A 16408-nucleotide genomic window follows, 5' to 3' on the forward strand; every position below is an offset into this window, starting at 1 on the left:
CCTGCCCCCAACTCTCTCTGGCTTCCACTGCAGTTTGGCAATCAGTTTGAGGCAGCTCTGCCTCTGTATCTATTATTGTTCAAAAGTTTGTAATGGTCTTTATTATCCATGAATGAGTGAGATCATGTGGTATTTTTCCTTCATTGACTGGCTTGTTTCACTTAGCATAATGCTCTCCAGTTCCATCCATGATGTTGCAAATGGTAGGAGTTCCTTCTTTTTAACAGCAGCATAGTATTCCATAGTGTAGATGTACCACAGTTTTCTAATCCATTCATCTACTGATGGGCAACAAGTGCATTCTCTTAGCTGCTCAGAGTATAAGGTAACACGGTGTCCTGAACTTGAGACACGTACAGAAATCAGTCATTGTTGGAACAGGAAGAAAACGTAGCAGCATTGAGTCCTATCCTAAAACTCTGTTACTGAGGAAACTGAGGCCAGAGGCTTGTCCAAGGTCACATAGCCAATTACAGTAGATCAAGGACCTGGGTTCATGACACAAAATCCATTTGTGCCACATAAACTTTTTTTATGAATCACTCCTTTGTACACACTTGGGAACTATTTGAACTTGTTTTGAAGTTCTTCATACTACCTTAAAATTCACATAAATTCTACATTTTAGAACACACTTCACCCATGTTTCCTGTGATTTGAAGATAATGTATCCTAACTTAGCATTTCCCCACAACTCTTGGAGTAAAAATCGATGCTCCTAGGGTTATCTAGTCTTCTCATATCTCTTGGAGCCCTGTCAGGGATCCTGATTTCAGAAGCCTTCCAAATTGCCTCATGTGATTTCCAGGAAATCTATCAATGTGTCATATGCGTGCCTACACTGTTTTCTCTGATCCCTGGTGATTAATTAGATCCATTTGGTTTGGTGAAGCAGATCTGAATGAATGTTGAATGTTGGCAACTCTGCACTCAGACTTCATGTTAGCCTCCTCCATCTGGCAGATGTGCTTTCAGATGTGCTGTGTGGCTGCACATTGGAGGTGGGTGTTTTCTAATCTCTGGGACGTGGGAGCCTTGAGAAGAATTCTATAGATAACCTGCCTACCTCTGGACCGTTGTATATGCTGTTCCTCCATACTATAATGCTTTTCCCTGCTTCTTTGCCTGGTAAATATCCTACTCATTCTTTCAGAAGTGCCAGATGCTGTTATGTTCATCAGGGTCTCTCTATCCTTTTCCCTTGAAAATTAGTCTCCCCCTTTCTGTGTTCCTAAAACATTATTGGACCCTTTTCTTAAAAATGGTTTGTCTATCTTTTCCATTTAAGCTCTTTGAAGGCGTGGCTGTGTGTCATTTTTTAAAAAAAATCTCCATATGGCTTGTTAACACTTTTATGTAGTAGCTGTTTAATTAGTCTTGACTGATTTGAATTTCTAAGTCAGGAAAAAGCATAATTTAGGTTGCCTTTGTCATGTAAAGAACAAGAGAGGATGCATCTGGCCTTCCTTCTAGGAGACTTAGGAAAGTTCCCACGTTTGGGTTTTCTTCTTTCTTTTTTTTGTGTTACATTAGCATAAACAAAAGTTCAACTCTTTATATTTCTTTCCCCACAATGGTTGCACTCGAATGTTTGGGATATGCTGTAGTCCTAAACAGAAAGTGTGAAGAGCTCTGTATGGAGCACATGCTACAGAAAGTTCTTTTTCAAAGCAAGCCTTGCCTATCTGACTTTCTGAGGGCTAGCATGACATCTTCATATGCCTGGCACCTTGCTACCAGACGAGGCTCTCGAGCTTGCTTGGTCTGGGCCACAAGGATGAAGGAGGAGAAACTGACCTTCAGTGGGGCCCTCTCCTATATGATTTGACAGACAGTAGACAGAGATTGGACATGACTAGGCCTAGATATCCACCTCTTTACAAACCACACCTCAATTCCTGAGAGAAACAATCTGAAAGCATTTTTAATTTCATCATGAGGTGAAAATTCTGCAAAAAGTCTGTATTAGTCAGGGCAGGTTGACTGTGAAACGATTCATGCCTAAGGCTCAGTGGCTTAATACAATAAAGTATTATTCTGCCATCTAGCACAAGTGCATGCAGGACTTGGGGTATGTGTGAGGGGAGGTTGGGGGGTGTTGCTTCAGCCATTTTAGGACCTGGGCTCCTTTTATACCCTCATCATACCCATTGGCCTCAAAGCCTTCTTCTGGATCTTCTGCATGAGGCCCACGGGAGCAATGGGGGATAGTGCATGCACTAGACATGGCATATGTCACTTTCACCTACATGCCATTGGTTAGACCCCGATCCTATGGTCCCACTGAACTGCAGGGGAGGGTGGGAAAGGTAGTGGAGCTGTGGCCCTAGGAAGAAGAGGTAGTGGGTTTGCTAATTAACTAACCACCTGTCACATGGACCTTGTTGGATTTATTGTTGCTATTATTTAATATTTTACTTTTAAACCTCGATATCAGTTATTAACTAATCCTAACTGGAAAGGTTAAGTGAGGGAGATAAACAGATTTGCCATCCCTGCCAAACCTTCCCTGATTCCTCCCCATTCCTGCCTTCTGGCTTTGATATGTCTCAACTCTGAATACCAGGAATACTCTGGAAAGGCCTCGCTTAGGTAACTGCCTCTTTCCAGTCTAATGGTATATGACTTATATAACCACCTCCTTAAAGGGAGGCGCTGTTCATGTTTATAGCTCTCACCACACTGCATCCTGCAGACTGTGGATAATCATTAAAGATTTATGGAATTTATAAATGATCAAACCCTCAACTCCCTGACCCTCATTCCAACACAACATTACACTGATTGGGGTTATACACATCAGGAGCCTGAAGACCCCACAGCTCTTGTATCCACAACAATGACAGTCCAACCTCCAGGTTAGAACCAGAGAATTAAATGACTATTAATAATTGTAATAGGTAATGCCAATATATATATGAATATAATGTCTATATATGCCTATATTAATAAATATTCATATATATAATATTATTTAAAAATGTATAATTATATTATTTAAATTATATTATTTTAAAAATACCATATCAGTATTTTTCTCATCTGAATTGGAAAAAAACATGGCCTAAACTTAATTCAGTAAATGACAAACTTGTGTGTGTGTTTGGATTAGATGGATGGAACCAACAGATTTCACCTATTCATCTGGGAGACCAAGAGCCAGCAGGACGTGGAGCGCATGGCCCGCTGCGTTCTCTGCTATGGTAAGCATGGGCAGCATTTCTGATCGGACTGATGTGCATAGAATAGGATGAATTAATTGGTGGCCACAAGCCAGATCTGTTCTGCAGATGTCTATTTTCTTGGTATGTGCAGAGTTTTAGAATCTGGGAATTTCCTGGTAATTCTGGATTAACAGTTTTTCTTAGGAATTCAAAAAGTCACAGATGTTGGGTTCCCATGTGGCCACAGTCAGCCAGAGCTGAGTTGTGCCTATCTGCTTTATTTTTATTTTTATTTTTTTAATATATTTTATTGATTTTTTACAGAGAGGAAGGGAGAGGGATAGTTAGAAACATCGATGAGAGAGAAACATCGATCAGCTGCCTCCTGCACACCCCGCACTGGGGATGTGCCCGCAACCAAGGTACATGCCCTTGACCGGAATCGAACCTGGGACCCTTGAGTCCACAGGCTGACGCTCTATCCACTGAGCCAAACTGGTTAGGGCTGCCTATCCGCTTTAAATGGGGCAAGTGCCTGCTAATGCCTCATCTCTCCTTCCCCTCCCTATTGTCTTACCCCTGGCCTGCTCTGCTTACTCACCTGTCCTGCCAGGTTCCTGTAGATGGCTGGGCTTGTGTTCCTTCTTTAGTGGCACCTTAGTGTGAAGGGCAGACCATGGAACTAGGAGTCAAGAGTCCTGGGTTTAGGCCTGGATTTGCCATTGACCACCAGTGGGATATTGGCAGGTCATTCAATGTCTCTATCTTCAGCCTCCATCACTCTGTCCCACATGTCACACTAGCCTGTGCCAGAGAAAATTTGGTGCTGAAACCCATGCACACCTATGTGTGGAGGGTTCTCATCCATCCCCACGTCACCCAGGGCTAGAGTCCTATCGCTGAAATCAGAAGGGGATTTAATTGTTTCCTCTTCTTGATCCACATTAAGGTGTAACACTGCCATGAGAGATGTGGTCCTGAGAGCTTGGTCAAGTCAAATGCAGGCATTGCCATTGGCAGAGTGTGTAACAGCTGATAAACTGCTTTCACATCCATCATCTCATGTGAGACGTTGTCTCTCTGGACTTCAGTTTCCTCTCCTGTAGAAGCATAGACTTAGCTGGTATTTATTGAACTTGAGTTTTTCCGTTATCAGGCATTGTTCTGAGCAGTTACATATATATTGAATCATTTAAAAAACGTAAACCTCATAAGGTAGGTACTATTATTATCATCACTGTCCCTATCTGACAGATGCGGACACTGAGGCAGTAGGAAGGCTGAGTAATTTGCCCAAGGTCAGAGGTAGGACCTGGACTGAACCAGGAAGATGTCTATGAACCTAAAAATGAAGAAGCCATATGGCCCAGTAGTTAAAAATATTAAACGTGGAATCATCGTCTCAATTCTTTCTTCTGAAAAATGGGAATTTAGGTACAGCGCCCATCTGTGGCTCTTGTCAACACAAATAGCATTTAGCAGCACCTGTTCTTACCAAGGGTCTCAAAGTGTGTTTGCATGGAAAGGAAAGGGATGCCTGGTAACTCTGGCCTCTCCTGCCCTTCCTTTCCAGACAAGTGCCGACCAGCCCTCGGAGTGCAGGCCGGGCACCCCTGGACCCCTGGCGGTGGACGTGGACGTGGCCTTCGTGGTGGACAGCTCCCACAGCGTCGGCGCCGATGTGTACCAAGCTGCGTTGCGTCTAGTGGACACCACTCTTGACAACCTGAGTGCTGCGCAGCAGACGTGTCTCTTCCACGGGCTCGCGTGGCTCTGGTGATGCACACGACTCCAGGCTTCCGGCCGGGAGCAGGACGGCCCCCTGTGATGGAGGCTTTCCCCCTGACCTCCTATGGCCACCGGGCACAGATGCAGAGGCACATCCGGGAGGCCATGGGCCACCCCCTGCAGGGAGCCCCGGCCCTGGGCCATGCCCTGGAGTGGACACTAGAGAAGGTGCTCCTGGCAGCCCCGCTGCCCAGGAGGGCACAGGTTCTCTTCGCCATCGTGGCCAGTGAGACTAGCAGCTGGGACCGGGAGAAGCTGAGGACTCTGTCCCTGGAGGCCAAGTGCCAGGGCATCACTCTATTTGTGCTGGCCTTGGGTCCCGGTGTGGGAACCCGTGAGCTGGCTGAGCTGGCTGGAGTGGCCAGCACCCCCTCTGAGCAGCACCTGCTGCGCCTGCAGGGGATCTCAGACCCAGAGGTGGCCTACGCCAGGCGCTTCACATGGGCCTTCCTGAACCTCCTACAAAGTGAGCAATCTCTGAGCACGGGGGATGGCTGGGTGGGCTGGGGTGGGGAGAACTACTTGCACAGCCTGGCATTTGGGCAAGCAGGTGCCCACTGAACCTTCATCCTTACTGAGGTGCATGCAGCCTCACAACCTCTGGGGAGACCCTAGAGGAGTACCCCGTTTCCTGAAAACCCTCAGCTGCCATTGCCCTGACACTGTGCCCAGCCTAATGTTGGTTTTTTTGTCTGGAACCTCTCAGCTGGTGGTTGGGAGGCCTCAAGTGTCCCCCCCACCTCTCGATTTTCTCATTTACCAACATGAAAATTACAGTCTCTTTCTTGTAAAGCCTACATTCAAATATGTGCATGGAGGAGGTTCGAAAGCACCAGTGCTGTACAATTATAAGGCATAGTTGTTGCTATTACTATTTCCCAGAATCCAGTGGTGCATAATAGTGCTTCTCAAATTTTCACATGCACGTGCATCTCCTGGGGAATCTTGTCAAATGTGGATTCTGATTCAGTAGGTCTGAGCTGGGGCTGGGATTCTGCATTTTTAACAAGCGCCCAAATGATGCTGACGCTGGTAGGCCGTGGACCATGCTTTGAGTAACAAGAATATATGACATTTATTTTTCTGGGACTTGCTCAGGTTGGGTGGATGGAGCCAACAGGGAAGGTTGAGGGGCACACTGACAGTGCACCTGGGCAGGAATTCCTCCCCATCTCCTGTCTCAGTGTCCTCACCTTCAATCAGAACCAAACTAGTTGAACCAAACTCATGGGCAGCCAGTACCAAAGCTGTATTCCTAGCATGATAATGGAGATGGTTGGGATTTGGGGGTGGGTATTGATCTGGTCACATTCCCAGGAGTTTGTCTTGGGCTCTGTCCACCACTGCTAATCCCAATCAGGTCATGTACAGGGGGCCTCGATGTGACATGTGAGGCCGTGCTGGGAGACATGAATTTCTCAGTTTATAAGAGGGTGTGATCTCCTGCTGGGAGCCTTGAGGGACATCTGCCCCTCAGTGAAGGAATCAAAGGGAGTCTGATGGACAGCTTAGAAGTACTGACACAGCATTGTACCTCTCCAGTTGGTGAGGTACAAAGGTCAATGACTAGGTTCTAGTCCTACTTTTGCCACTAGGGAGCTGTGTAACCCCAGAAAGGTCAGTGAAGCACTCTGAATTTCTGATTTCTTATTGTTGTAGGAGATGGAAGAGAGATTTGCAATATATGGCTGATGGCTTAGTGATTCTTTGAGGGAGATGAAGGCTGAATGAATCACTTTTCTAGTCTGTTTTAATTTCATTTTTTAATTTTTTATGTTTTATGATGTCAGGTTGCAGTTTATGTTTTGATTTTTTATTATGTTATGTTTTATTATGTTATGTTTCTTTTATGTTGTGATTTTACATTATTCATATGACAGTGTGCATTTTATGTTTTCATTTCTTTAAATTTTATTTTTGTATTTGTGTTATGCTTTGCTTGAATTTATTTTACATCTTTTTTATTTTATGTCAATGGATTTTTGTTCTTATGTTTGTTTCATTTAATTTTCATTTTGTTTTGCTTTTTATTTTGCTTTATTGTCTATCTTACTTTATTTTATGCTTTATTTGATTTTTATTTTGTCTTTGAAGTTTTTGTGTTAATGGATAATATTTTTGTTTTTATGCTTTATTTTACTTTATGTTTAGTTTATTTTCAAGTTTTATATTATTTTATGCTTTATTTGATTGGACTTTATTTTTGAAATTTTATTTTTAGGTGGAACAAACCAGTACCCACCCCCAGAGCTCACTGAAGAATGTGGGGGCCCCAGCCGCGGGGACACTCGGAGGCAGTCACTTATTAAGAGGTAGGCTGAGGGTTAGAGCTGAGGTGGTCCCATAGCTCGGTCCCTTGCAGGAGACAACTCCCTAGAGAAAGGTCACAGGCAGTGTCAGTCCTTGACCTGACCCAAGCTACTGGAGCGAGGATGCTCCCGTGTTTGTCAACCCTGATATCATGTGTTTTTTCTTTCCTTAAGAGTAATGCAGGACCAATATAAAACATTGAAAGAACACATAAGTGTATAAAAGCAAAAATTAAAATTTTCCATTCCACCCCATCCCCATCTTCTAATTGTCCCAGAGGTAAAGTTAATAATGCTAAACATATTGTTGCTACTTTTGTCCAAATGCCTCTGCAAACCTAAGAAGGTAGCTAATGTGATAACAAAGTCATTAGGAAATGCTCAAACCCAAAGCTTTATTGAGCGCAGCAGTATCAATTGGAAAATGAACGTCTCAGTTCCCATGGTCTGGTTACACGGTTTGACGTGGGTTGTTTTTATGTAGGCTGCCCAAGCGCCAGCGTGGCATATCTGGCTTTGCTGATGATTTGGAAGCACTTGAAGCAACAGATTTTTTTCTGGAGGAGAACAGAACAGCAACGATGACATCTGTAACTCAGCAAGAAGCACTTGAAAATTATGAAAAGAATGGCTATGCCACTGAAGAAAACGAACAAGAAATGTCTGCAAAACAAAAGAAAAATGGAAGAGAAGTAAATTCAGACACTACTTCTGGTAAAAAAAAACCCACAACTATTCCTTACTCTTTAGGTTGAGTTTACTTTTAAAAGTCTTTATCTTTAAAAAAAATAAATCCTGTGAACTGTGTGTTAGCTTGTAAATTTTGGCTTTTACATACTTTCCTTCCAAATACACAAATTCATGTACGCAGCTAAAGAAATTAGTTTAAGAACATATACAAGAGCTAACTTTCACTTGAGTGTAAATCGGGAGCTGAACAGAAGTTATTTCAGGGGGTAGGATGGGAGCACACCCTATGACATGTCTGTATTTCATTGTGAAGAAGCAATGATCTATTGCAGAAGCGGCAGACATGCTCCTGACCTTGAAGGAAAATGCATTGGCTGATAGAAGCCTCCTTCATCTATGAGTGGCCACATAGGTGCCAACCAAGTTTCAGGAACCTTTGGGTTCATCTAAAACAACTAGCGATGATTTAGGATTAGAGCCGGTAATAATGCAGATACCATGTGACCTCTTACATGGGCTCAACAAAGTGAGCAAAACAGTGACCACATTAGAAAGAGATTTGGGAGGATTTGACTGACAAGTTTTTAAAATGCAGGGGAAAAGATGTCTGGGAGAATTTCTAGTGAGTGGTGTGGATAGTCCTGCTTAGATTAAACGAGAGATAATTGCCCAGAGGTTTTGAATGTGCCTAGATGGGTCTCTCTCTGGTGCTGCTAGCTAAGTGGCCACATCTCTGTGGCTCAGTTTTATGATCTGTAAAGTGGGGATTGTGTGAATACCTATCTCACAGGGTTGTTTTGAGGATAAAACTTGTTAATTTATGTGTTTGCCACATAACAAGCCTACAACCCAAGGTAGGTATTAAAGTGCTGATATGTCCTACCGCTTAGGTTCCAAAGTAAACAGACATTCAAAGGAAATAATAACAAAACCGATGGACAGAGGAGTGGTCACGACCAGCAGCATATTTTATCTCCTTAGGTGAAAAATTAAGGATAGAACTTATCCTGTTGATCATTCTGTTTTCAGTATGTAATATTGTCAGGTACTTCACTAAGGCAGTTATTTTCAGTCTTGGCTGTAAAATAGGAATCTCTAAAAATTCTCAAAGCCTAGACCGCATCCCAGACCAACTCAATCAGAATCGCTGGGCGGGGGAGCTACGCAGCAATTCCACTGAGCAACCACAAGTGCGAACCACTGCTCCAAGGGGGGCCTTTCCTACAAAGTCAAGGTGAAAGAGATGGAGGACAGCGGACAGGTCATCCAATCCAATTCTATTCACAGACAAAAACTAAGGCCGGAGGGTCCCCCAAATTTCTTACCCATTCTGTAACTTGGCTGTGGCCAGTTCCTCTCTCATTGCATTCCAAGGCTACTCTAAACCTTCACCACCTCTCCCAGTTCCTTCCCGCATGTCTCCTTCTCTAGCTGATGCCCATATATTTTTGCTTTCAAAAGAAAGAAAAGTGCCAGGTGCCACTTCCCGTGTTTTCCTGCACTTCAGTCAGAGAAGAGCTGTCCCTTGTCTTCAGCTGTTCCCACTGACAAAAAACCCAAAGGGCTCTTGACTTGCGCTCTTTGGAATGGGGCCTCTGCTGGCTGTAACTTTCTTCTTCAAACACTCTCCTCTCTTGGCCCCAGAGATATTCTCTCCTTTTGTTCTACTTCTGACCAGTCCATCTGGGATTCTCTTTCCAGGTCTAGCCCCACAGAGAGAACCAGGTTTCATGAAACCTGAAATTTATACACTCTAGGGGCCCTCTTTAAGAAAAGCATATAAAATTGTTAAAATTTAATTCAAAAGTGAATATTTGTGGAAATGAGGGGCCCTGAAGCTTAGGCTTCACGAATTTGATGGTAAACCTGCAATGCCTTCCCCAAGGTCCTTTCTTCAATCTTCCGAGGACTCCACACGTCCTACAGGGACAAGCTTTCCCACCAGGACTTCCACTAGCCCCTCTGTACTGATGACTTCAAATCCGTACCTTCCATCTTTGACTCTCTCCTGAGCCGCAGACCAGCTTAGTTAACCAACTGCCCTCCAGATGGCACCATTGCACATGCCCACAGTCATCTCAGAAAAACTCAAACAAATGCGACTCATCTTTCCCATTCAAACCTTCTTCACCGTTATTCTTTATTGAATGAACCTCCATTGACCCAGGAATGGAAAGCTAAAACCCAAACATCACTAATTTTCTCCTCTCCTCTCCTCCTGCCTCCAACTGGTGACCACACCTTCGTGTGACTTCCTCCTCGGCGTCTCTCAGATCCATTCCCTTTGCCACAATCTTCCCTTTTAATACCTTGAGTGTAATTGCAATGCTGTCTAACGAGTCTCATTTCTTCCAGTTTGTCCTCCTTCCTATTCCATTCTGAACACCAAATTAAGTTTTCTAAAGTGGAAATCTGATCCTGTCATTTGTCTTCTTTATTTCCCAATGGTTTATATTATAGGGGTGGGGAACCTTTTTTCTGCCAAGGGCCATTTGGATATTTATAACATCATTCAGGGGTCACACAAACATAGCAACTTAAGTATTAGCCTGCTATATTCGGTGAAGCATTTAATTATCTCACCCCTAATGCCTGGGCAGGGCCAGACCAAATGATTTCATGGGCTGGACGTTCCTCTGGTTTATAAGATAGTGTTCAGATGCCTGGATAAGGCACACAGGCCTCTGTGACTAGACCTTGCATTGTCCTCTGAGGCCTACTGGTTGCCACTTCCCTACATATTCCTTTTGCACTATTTGCAGTAGCCCCGATCCCCTGTTCTTTATTCAAGGTCTCCATGCCTTTGTTCATGCTCATCTGTCCATTTGCAGCCTCTTCACAGTATCCACCTGAGTTACATGTACTCATCTTTTAATACTCAGGTCAAGCTTCACTACTACTTAGAGTCCTTTCTGGCCCGCATGTAGTCTTAAATTTCCATGGCCTCCTTTGTGCGCCTGTATCTTAAGCTAAATTCTTCCATGGTACCTGCAACCTTTCATTGCATGTACTTGTAAAGAATTGTCATAGAAGCCAGGCTGATCTTGGTATAGTTTTCAGTTTCAGTGCTATCTCCAAAACACACAGATCTACTTTTTGGCTTTCTCCTCCAAGAAGGGCTACATCATGAGACATATGTATCAGTAGAGAGAACCAGCCCGGGCGTATTGCAGTGTCATCATAGCTGTTCCTCATACCTATCCAATGCTCTCCTTTCTCTTCCCCTTTTCTTCATTCCTGGATTCATGGGCTTGTTTGAGTAAAACTGATTGCTGCTGCAGAATTCTTCTAAGAAAGGCAAAAGTTAGCACACTTGGTAAAAACAATACAAATGTAAAATTGGGGTATAGCAATAATTGCTCAGGAGAAAACTTGTTTGACCCCCAATGCCATGTTATACTGATGAAAGAAAACTTAAGACTCTGAGCTCCCTTAGGTTGCACAGAATACCTTGGGGATAAGTAGTTTAAAGCATTGAGGATTGACTTTCCTATAGCTGTGCTGACCAACGACTAGCTACATGAGCTATTTAAATAGAGAATCATTTGAAATTAAATGAAACTGAAAATTCAGTTCCTTGGATACAACAGCCATATTTCAAATACCCAATAGCCACATAAGCAGTGACAACTGTATTAGTGCAGACATAGAATATTTCCCTCATTGTAGAGGGTCATTGTAGAGTGCTGCTCTAGAGAAATCATCTAGGAGAAGCAGCCCCTGGTTGTCTCGCCAGTAAATGCAAGGGTGGGGCTTCTAAAGCCAAAAGCCACAAAGTGTCAGTAGGAAAAGTAATGATAGATTTATTTATTTATTTATTTATTTATTTATTTATTTATTTATTTAAAGAGAGAGAGAGAGAGAGATAAAAGAGAAACATCGATCGGTTACCTCCCATGTGCCTGCCGACTGGGATCAAACCCACAACTTAGTTGTGTGCCCTGACCAGGAATCGAACCTGAGACCTTCTAGTGTATGGCTTGACATTCTAACAAACTGAGCCACCCATCCAGGGCAAAGTAAGGATCTATTTAAACAAGTCCTTGGCCTGTCAGTTTGGAATCAGTTTGTAATGGTAGAAATTAGTGTCAGCTAACTCCTGAGCCCTAAATCTATCTGTTGGACCCAGAGAGTACAGTCAAAAGTTCACCACTGGACTGTTTTTCTGTTGACTCCGATAATATTTTTGGAGGAGCATTTGTTCTGGCTCCTTCTGGGCCCTCGTTGCTTGTTTTCTCCCCCGTCTTTCCGCCCCAAGTCAGAGCCATGCAGCTGGCCAATTCCAATGTGCCTGTTCAAGCGTAGGACAGTTCGTTACCCCACTAAGAGTGCATCTCATCCCCTTGGGTCCCGCGCATCTGGTCACTCCTTCAAGAGAACTAGTCTGTGCTGATTACACTAATGGGGGTGCGTAGGCAGCTTCCCAGGAACAGACCACAAATTTTAACTCTTGCTTTCTGAAGCAAGACATCTCCCTTATTCAAGAGCCATTGGAAGGCCCCGGGAAACTGGAGGATACCACTATTCTGTGCTGTGGGGCTGACCAGAAAGGAAAACACCTGGAAAAATTAATGTCTGATTTAGAATCCACTGTATCCCAGATTTTGCTCGGTTGTCACTGTTGATTCCCAACGGTTTCTTCATTTTCCAGGAACATCATGTTTTTCTTTTAGTACTAACCTCTTGGGTAAGTGTCAAGGTGCAATAAATAATAAATAAACTGTGTTTGCTTAGGCTATTAGAAGGCTTTGAGAGTAGGAAGCGATTGAGATGGTTTGAATAAAGAGGGAAATAAGTATAATAAACAAGTAAGGAATTCTCAGTATCAAAAAGATTTATTTATTCATTCATCCACTCACTCATTTATGCATTGTCGGATGTATCTGACATGTGTTAGGTCCTGTGCAAAATAATAGCTGAAATTGTATTACACCTTTCACATATGTTATGTGACACCTTACAACAAAACTTGTGAAGAAGTTTTTATTTAAAAAAACATTGTTTATATGGTCTAGGAAATTGAGGCTCAGAAAGATTGTTCCTTGCTCAAGGTTACACAGCCAGTAGATAGTGAGGCTAGGATTCATTTTCAGGCCTGTGACACCAAACCATCGCTCCCTTCCTGTCATGCTCATACAGGAAATTTAACCCCCTGCATTTGTTTTGTGGCAGGTCCCTGTTTGATGGATCCAATGGAAGGCGAGTGCCAGGATTACATCCTGAAATGGTACTATAACAAGGACAAGCGGGCCTGCCAGCAGTTCTGGTATGGCGGCTGTGGGGGCAACGCCAACCGGTTCGAAACCAAGGAAGACTGTGAGGTTTGGTGTGTCCCAACACCGCTATAGAGCCAGGCAGAGCCTCATCACTGTTGCCTCTGTTTTAATCGCGGATGAAATCGAGATTGCCTTCCTGAAACAGTGCCGCAGCTCCTAAGTGATGAAGCCCTCTCTGCAATCTCAGGTCGATTCCTAACCCACTGAACTTTTTCCCGCCAGCGGAGGACTTGGGAAAAATGATTTGCGATTTGAGAAGGACTGCATGCTCGTAGTTAAAAAAAAGTAGCTGGAACTTTCCTGAAAGTTATTTAAATGATGTAGAACTGAATGGTAAAGAAATTTGAACTTGGAAAACATTAATTTTTTTGGCTATGCAGCAAAAAAGAAATCAATGTATGCAGTCAGTAAAAACTAATTTGGAAGGGAGTTGAAACTTGATTTCTTTTTTACCACGTGAAAAGCTGGAAGTATTAGTCAAAGCAGAGGTTTGGAAAAAGACACATCTAATGTGAAATTTCATCCTGACTACCTAGTGTGAAAATAAAGGCAATCTCGATGAAATCATTTGGTGTGACACCACGTGTGATGCCTGCTCACTGCAATCTGTGCTATTTTTTTTTTTAGCTTTGTAGTACATTTTATTTTTATTTATTTATTTCTTAAATTCTTTATTGTTTAAAGTATTACATATGTTTCCCTTTTCCCCCATTGACCTCTCCCCGGCCACACCCCACTGCCCACCCTCCCCCCAGCACATGCCCTCACTCCCCTGTGTCCGTGTCCATTGGTTATGCTTATATGCATGCATACAAGTCCTTTGGTTGATCTCTTACCTCTGCCCCCGCCCCCGTCCTGGCCCCCCGCCTTCCCTCTGAAGTTTGACAGTCTATTCGATGCTTCTCTGTCTCTGGATCTATTTTTATTCATCAGTTTATGTTGTTCATTATATTCCACAAATGAGTGAGATCATGTGATATTTATCTTCCTCTAACTGGCTTATTTCACTTAGCATAATGCTCTCCAGGTCCATCCACACTGTTGCAAATGATAAAAGTCCCTTCTTTTTTATAGCAGCATAGTATTCCATTGTGTAGATGTACCACTGTTTTTTAATCCACTCATCTGCTGATGGGCACTTAGGCTGTTTCCAAATCTTAGCTGTGGTAAATTGTGCTGCTATGAACATAGGGGTGCATATATCCTTTCTGATTGGTGTTTCTGGTTTCTTGGGATATAGTCCTAGAAGTGGGATTACTGGGTCAAATGGGAGTTCCATTTTTAATTTTTGAGGAAAGTCCATACTGTTTTCCACAGTGGCTTCACCAGTCTGCATTCCACCAGCAGTGCATGAGGGTTCCTTTTTCTCCGAATCCTCACCAGCACTTGTCATTTGTTGATTTGTTGATGATAGCCATTCTGACAGGTGTGAGATGGTACCTCATTGTTGTTTTGATTTGCATCTCTTAGATGGTTAGTAACTTTGATCATGTTTTCATATGTCTCTCGGCCTTCTGTATGTCCTCATTCGAAAAGTGTTTAAGTCCTTTGCTCATTTTTTTATTGGATTGTTTATCTTTTGTTAAGATATATGAGTTCTCTATAAATAGTTTTGGAGATTCAGCCTTTATTGGATATAACATTGGCAAATATGTTCTCCCATGCAGTGGGCTTTCTTGTTTTGTTGATGGTTCCTTTTGCTGTGCAGAAGCTTTTTATTTTGATGTAGTCCCATTTGTTTATTTTCTCCTTAGTTTCCATTACCCTTGGAGCTGTATTGGTAAAGATATTGCTATGACATATGTCTGATATTTTGCTGCCTATGGATTCTTCTAAGATTTTTATGGTTTCCTGTCTTACGTTTAAGTCCTTTATCCATTTTGAGTATGGTGTAACTTGGTGGTCTAGTTTCATTTTTTTTGCATGTATCTGTCCAATTTTCCCAACACCGTTTATTGAAGAGACTGTCTTGACTCCATTGTATGCTCTTGCCTCCTTTGTCAAATATTAATTGAGCATAATGGCTTGGGTTGATTTCTGGGTTCTCTGTTCTGTTTCATTGGTACATGTGCTATTCTTTGTGACATAGCACTTGTTGGAGAGGAAACAGAAGTGACTTTTCCATGGGACTTATCCTTGGTTATTAATTACAGTGACTCTTGCCCTTTTAAACTTGGTGACTCAACAATTAAGACTGACCATTGTCAATGCAAATGTGAAGGGGCTAGGTTCACCCTGAATGAAACATTTTTCAATATGGCTCATAGCTCAATTCTCCAGGCCTCTGAACTTGGGCCCAGCTTCAGGGCAGAATTAGGCACTGCATGGAATTCTAGAGATGCTGGGTACTGAGGTGCCTGGCACGGGGCCTCTGGAGGATCATGTATTAGTCTGCTTGGGTTGCCATAACAAAATGCCACAGGCTGGGGGGCTTAAACAACAGATATTTATTTCTCACAGCTCTGGAGACTGAGAAACCAAGATCAAGGTGCCAGCTGACTTGCTTTCTGGTGAGAACTCTCTTCCTGGCTTACAAACAGCTGTCTTCTTGTTATGTCTTCAAATAACCTTACCTCTGTGGAGAGAGAAAAAAAGAAAGGAAGGGAGAGTGAGAATGAGAGAGAAAGAGGAGGGAGGAAGGGAGATAGAGAGGGAGAGAGAGAGAGTGAGCACAGAGAGGGTTCTCTGGTGTCTCTTCTTATAAAGACACTAATCCTATAGGATTAGGGCCCCATCCTTATGACCTCATTTAACCTTAATTACAACCTAAAGGTCATATCTCCAAATTCATTTACATTGGGGGTTAGGTCTTCCAATTATGAATTTGGGGGGACACAAACATTCAGTCTCTAACAGATTTCAAGCAGCTGGTGGTTACCCCCAGGGACCCAGAGTAGAGTTTGCTCTCTGGAAAGTTTCTGTTGAATAATGAAAGTTATTTCTAGGATTCTTTTTATTCCTCCTCTCAAGCCCAGGGACACTGCAGATCGGATGGGGAGGCAGATTTATAGAAAATCAAAGAAATATTAAAATTTTCATTTTATCTTATGATAGCTACTTTTATCTGATCAAAAAAGAATAACTATGTATTCATGGCAGCAAGTTTGTAATTTAAATTAATTTGCAGAAATGCACATGGAAGAACTAAAGCTCACTTATAATCTTTTCTCCCAAAGGTAAT

The 16408-nt window shown here is 42.8% G+C and overlaps 1 protein-coding gene across 1 annotated transcript in view; it reads left to right on the plus strand.

Moving 5' to 3' along the window:
- LOC102436416 (collagen alpha-4(VI) chain-like) overlaps nucleotides 1-13299 on the plus strand; it is an 86478-nt gene extending 73179 nt beyond the window's left edge. Inside the window, 7 exon segments of the mRNA XM_023749260.1 lie at nucleotides 3113-3203; nucleotides 4738-4754; nucleotides 4756-4900; nucleotides 4903-5418; nucleotides 7174-7264; nucleotides 7746-7975; nucleotides 13124-13299. Coding sequence (XP_023605028.1) covers nucleotides 3113-3203; nucleotides 4738-4754; nucleotides 4756-4900; nucleotides 4903-5418; nucleotides 7174-7264; nucleotides 7746-7975; nucleotides 13124-13299 — 1266 coding nt within the window.
- The last annotated feature ends 3109 nt before the right edge of the window (nucleotides 13300-16408 follow it).

Source organism: Myotis lucifugus, unplaced genomic scaffold (assembly GCF_000147115.1).
Source record: "Myotis lucifugus unplaced genomic scaffold, Myoluc2.0 scaffold_8, whole genome shotgun sequence".
NCBI classification, from domain to species: domain Eukaryota; kingdom Metazoa; phylum Chordata; class Mammalia; order Chiroptera; family Vespertilionidae; genus Myotis; species Myotis lucifugus.